The following is a 5,549-nucleotide window of genomic DNA, read 5'->3' as shown; positions in this document are numbered from 1 at the left end:
CTTTCTTCTTCTCTACAAAAAAAAGAGGGTAACACAAATACACATTTCCCTTTGGCTTCTGTGATTGTAATTTTAAAACATTTTTTCAGGAAAAAAATCACCAAAAAAATTGTGAGTAAAAGGGACAAATGCTCGACTCTAGACTACAATCTTAAAAACCAATGACAGAACTCACTTTCTGTCACTTTAGGAGAATAAAACCAACAAATTAAATATCCAATATTAATTATTACATGAGGTAATACTAATTCTTATAGGGGGCAGTTACATAGCTCAGTGGATTGAGAGCCAGGCCTAGAAACAGGAGGTCCTGGGTTCAAATTTGACATCAGACCCTTCCTAGTTGTGTGATCCTGGGAAAGTCACTTAACCCCACAACCTAACCCTTACAACTTTTCTGCTTTGGAACCAATACACAGTATTGATTCTAAGATAGAAGGTAAGGGTTTAGGGAGTATCATTTACCTCTTTTTGTATAAGTGCTCATTACAGTTCCCAGCACATAGTAGCTGGAACTTGAATGTTTATTGAATAAATGAATGAATGTCAGGAAGACTTGGGTTTAAATCTCCCCTCTTAGAACTATAACCCTGAGTTATATTAACTGAGAAAAATCAGTTAATAGATCAGTGCCTTGGGCAGTTCTGATCTCTTAATTAGCAAGAACAGTTTCTAAGAATTTGAAGAATTTTGTAAAACTTAAGGCCCTTTATAAAGATAATATACTATTATTTAAATAGCAAGTTGGAGACAGCTAAGTGGTACAGTGAATAGAGTTCTGGTCCAGAAATCAGGAATACCTGAGTTCAAATTTAACTTAAGATAAATCCTAGGTATGTGTATCCCAAGACAAGTCACTTAACCATTATATGGCTTGGTTTCTTCAACTATAAAATGGGAATAATAAATATGGAGCTAGTAGACATTTCCTTCTGCGAGTCACTAGAAGTTACCAAGCTAGTAGACATTTCCTTCTGCGAGTCACTAGAAGTTACCAGTTCTTCCTTGCTTAATTGAATTTGTCTATATTACTTGTATTATTTCTGTATAATGAATTACAAAATAGATTTGAGGGTACATTTCCTACCATTTTCCCCAGGCACCAAAGTCATTAGCTTCAGCCCTGTAGATGGGAAATGGTTCTTATCCCATATGGTAAAGGAGAGCTGTAGTTCTAACTTCACATGATGGCTTCACTGTGGAAAGAGTCAAAGAGATACAAAGAAGAGAAATTTTCAATCTTTCACACTTGATGGAGATCTTGTAAGCTTCTTGACACTTTCTAAACTACTTCCTATAGTAAGTTAAACAATTTTTGAGGGTCCATTGCTATGTTCAAGTCTCTCCATGACATTCTTTTTTTTAAACCCTTACTTTCCATCTCGGATTCAATACTGTATATTGGCTCCAAGGCAGAAGAGTGGTAAGGGTAGGCAGTGGGGGTCAAGTGACTTGCCGAGGGTCACACAGCTTGGAAGTGTCTGAGGCCAGATTTGAACCTAGGACCTAGAGCTGGCTCTCAGTCCACTGAGCTACCCAGCTGCACCCTCCATGACATTCTTAATTTTTCCTCCAAAAGATCTAACTCCAAGCTCCAAATAATAATAATTAATAACAGCTAATAAGTATATAGTGATTTAAGATTTTCAAAGTACTTTACAATATCAACTCATTTTGTCCTCACAACAACCTTGAGAGGTAGATATTATTATGATCCCCATTTTATACTTAAGCAGAAAGTTTAAGAGAGGTTTTGTACAAGAATCACACTACTAGCCAGTGTCTGAAGTTGGATTTGAACTTAGGTCTTCTTGACCCCAATTCTGGCATTCTATCAAATGCACATCCCAAACTAATCCATTGGATTCTTATTGCCTTTTCATTTTCTTTCCCTTCAGTGATGAGCACAGTGCCTCATATGAATACTTCATTATTTCAGAGATCTACTGTTTCATCAGTATGGGTTCCATGTTCCCTCAACAGACACAGTTCACAATCTCTCCATGACATGCTCATCAAGAGTCGCTTTGTCCTCCAAACTCATTATCCTGTGATCACTATAGGAAAGAGTGTCTCTGAATTTAATGCACATACTTAAGCATTTAGATAGCAGAGTCCATAACTGAACTTGAATCTAAAGCCTGGTCAATTTGGTAGAACAAGCCAAAGCCTGTGCTCTATTAGAGTAGCTTTCAAAAAAAAAAATCAATGATTATTCACTTTCCATAAAAAAATGACTTTTCAATCAGAGACTTTACATACATTCATCACTTAACAAAGATTGATAGTATTGAATTGAAATTTTATCTTCACACATTAGAGAGAAATGAGGCTTTCAGAGACTAGTAATATCTCTGGTACTGTGAGGGAATTCATCTTGCTTGGTTTCCCCTGCCGCAGGGAGACTCAAATCCTCCTCTTTGTACTGTTTTCTATGATCTACACCCTCACTATTGTGGGGAACACATCCATTATCTGTGCTGTGTGGTCAAGCCGGCAGCTCCACACACCTATGTACTTGCTTCTAGCCAACTTCTCCTTCTTAGAGATGTGTTATGTTAGTTCTGATGTGCCCAAACTCTTAGCGAACATCCTCTCTCAGAAGAAGACCATCTCTTTCGCTGGCTGCATCCTCCAGTTCTACTTCTTCTTCTCAATGTGTGCCTCTGAAGGTTACTTTCTCTCTGCAATGGCATTTGATCGATATCTCGCAATCTGCAGGCCACTACACTACCCCACCATTATGACCCAAAGCCTCTGTGCTAAGCTGGTCTTTCTCTGCTGGTTGGGTGGCTTCCTTTCTATATTGGTTCCTGCAATTCTTATGTCTCAGGTGCCTTTCTGTGGTCCGAACGTCATTGACCACTTTTTTTGTGATTTAGGGCCACTGCTGGCTCTGTCCTGTGCTCCAGTCCCCAAAACTACTCTGACATGTGCCACTGTTAGTTCTCTCATTATCTTTATTACTTTCCTCTATATTTTGGCCTCCTATACTCGAGTCCTGAGAGCAGTGCTAAAGGTACCTGCAGGCACAGGAAGGAATAAGGCTTTCTCCACATGTGCCTCTCATTTTGTTGTGGTGTCTCTCTTCTATGGCTCAGTCATGGTAATGTATGTGAGTCCGGGGTCTAAGAACCAACCTGGAATGAGGAAGTTTGTGACCTTGTTCTATTGCATGGCAACTCCATTCTTCAACCCCCTGATCTACAGTCTCCGGAACAAAGACATGAAGGATGCCTTAAAGAAAGTCTTGAGTGGATTGTCACAAGACTTTCCTAAGGGACATGAAAAATGAGATGGCTCTGCCCCATCATCATTGTCTCATTGATGATCTTTATCATCCTCATGAACAGACTCAGAAGACTTCCAGAATTCTGATGATTTCTGATAGTACAATTTGCTACACTCAGAAGAGTAAGGTACTTATATCTCAAGGTCCCAGTCACCTATTTTCAAGAAAACATCACATTTTCAGTACCTCCTTGGCCCTTAGCAAAACCCCACACAATTTTTGCTCTCTATGATATCTTTGGAACATATACATTAAATATATATTAACATATTAATATATGAACATGTATATTAATATATATTAATATATATTTAATGCTTTCCTTATGCTTAGAAATGGAAAAATCGGATTTCCTATGTCATGCCTAGGGTATGAATTTTATTCATTCATTCAACTGTGTATGAATTTTAGCTATTTCCTAACACTTTTAAATGTTTTTCAACTTTCTGTAGCCATCTACAGGTATATCTGGAATATAGGAAAGTAGCTGTTAAATGAATAAAAGAGGTTAAAGAATGCAAAAAAAGCTAACTTTCCCTTTTATGTACACATACATGATGCTTGGCATGTACACACAATTTTTGATGGGGGAGAGGTTCAAACTTGTCATTACATAGGAGCAGGAAACTCTAAGTATGGAAAATAAATTCCACATTCTATCAATGTAAATGAACAACTGCTGTCAATGTATAGTCTGCAAGAGATGTCTGCAACACTGACGTGCTGAATGATTGTGCAGGGTCATACAACCAGAACATGTCAAAAACAGGACTTGAATCAAAATCCTGCTAACCTTGAGGAATATCTATTCACCTTGAGGTCCTACTCTCATTTTCCTTATTAGATACAGGTGATGTCTCCTCATTGGCCATGAAAGAAGGAATTAATTTAACCTTCCTATAAGGAATTAACACTTAAAGGTAAAACTGGATAAGCATAAATCTATGGCAATATATACACACATATGTATCCTCCATGATGAAACTTAATTAGGCCTTTTGAATGAATGAAAAGATAAATTAATTCATATGGGGAATGGATATAGGAAGTGATTGAATGAAATCTGCTATTGATATGCTTCGGGGACACCAGAACCCAAGCACTTAAATAGAGGCTGAGAATATGAGCTCTATGATAATAATTTTGGTTAGATCTAGTAAAATCAGATCGCCCTACTAAGGGGAAAGAATTTTTAGCTACTAAAGCCACAGGGAAACTAGAGGAAGCTACTTCTTAGAACATAATCAGAGGCAACTAGGTGGCTCAATGAATAGAGAGCCAAGCCCCAGAGATGGGAGGCTCTAGAGTCAAATCTGGCCTCAGACACTTCTTAGCTGGGTGACCCTGGGCAAGTCACAACACCATTGCCTAGCCCTTACCACTCTTATGCCTTGGAACCAGTACATAGTACTAATTCTAGATGGTAATGGTTTTAAGAAAACAATCAAGGTGGAATTAATATTTTAATCCTTCTTAGGAGCTGGTAGACCACACCAGAGAAAAAGAATAAGGTGCAAAGCTACCCATTAAGCTAAGACCATGGTGCAAGCAGTAAAGTAAAAAAGGTCACAGGATTTCAAAGTTTAAGAGTTCTTAATGTATGGCCCATAGTCTTTTTTTAATATGTTAATAGCTGAATTTCAGAATCATTTTTTTGTAATCCCATATATTTTATTTTGCATATTTTAAAATGTTGTGAAACTGATCCAGTGATTTTGGAGAGCAATTTGAAGTTATGCTCAGAGAGTTTATAAAACTGTGTATACCCTGAGATCCAGCAATACCACTGCTAGATATGTTTCGCAAGGAGATTGGGGAAATGGAAAAGAACTTATACATTAAAAAATATTGATTGCAGTTCTCTTTATGGTGTCAAAGAACTGGAAATTGAGGGGATGTTTACCAATTGGGGAATGGCTAAATAAATTGTGATATATGATTATGATGGAATACTACTGAGCTCTAAGAAATAATGAGCAGGTTAATTTTTTTAAACTGGAAAAGTATACATGAAATAATGAAGGGTGAAATGAGTAGAACCAAAGAACCATTTTATACATTTTATACAGCCACAGAAGTAATAGTTGAAGAATGACTTGTGAATGTCCACCTCCAGAGACTGACAAATGAATAAATCAAGCATGATTATTTGATAAATTTCTTGTTAAGTTGATAAATAAAAATAAGAAAGATACAATTTATATATATATATATATATATTTATCAGGTAATGCACTCTGTGATACAGGGAGAGGAG

At 37.1% G+C, this 5,549-nt stretch overlaps 1 protein-coding gene across 1 annotated transcript; it reads left to right on the top strand.

The window, feature by feature from the left end:
* Positions 1-2,326: 2,326 nt before the first annotated feature.
* Positions 2,327-3,295, top strand: LOC123255157 (olfactory receptor 11H6-like). The gene has a single exon (XM_044684011.1). It carries the CDS (start codon positions 2,327-2,329, stop codon positions 3,293-3,295), a length of 969 nt encoding a protein of 322 aa, XP_044539946.1.
* The last annotated feature ends 2,254 nt before the right edge of the window (positions 3,296-5,549 follow it).

This window comes from Gracilinanus agilis, unplaced genomic scaffold (assembly GCF_016433145.1).
Source record: "Gracilinanus agilis isolate LMUSP501 unplaced genomic scaffold, AgileGrace unplaced_scaffold40167, whole genome shotgun sequence".
Classification (NCBI taxonomy): domain Eukaryota; kingdom Metazoa; phylum Chordata; class Mammalia; order Didelphimorphia; family Didelphidae; genus Gracilinanus; species Gracilinanus agilis.
The sequence above is the reverse complement of the archived record's forward strand: the minus strand, read 5'-3'. Positions and strand labels throughout refer to the sequence as shown.

Excerpts from the sequence above, each read along its gene's own strand:
- LOC123255157 (XM_044684011.1), top strand. The coding sequence starts at position 2,327 with ATGAGGCTTTCAGAGACTAGTAATATCTCTGGTACTGTGAGGGAATTC.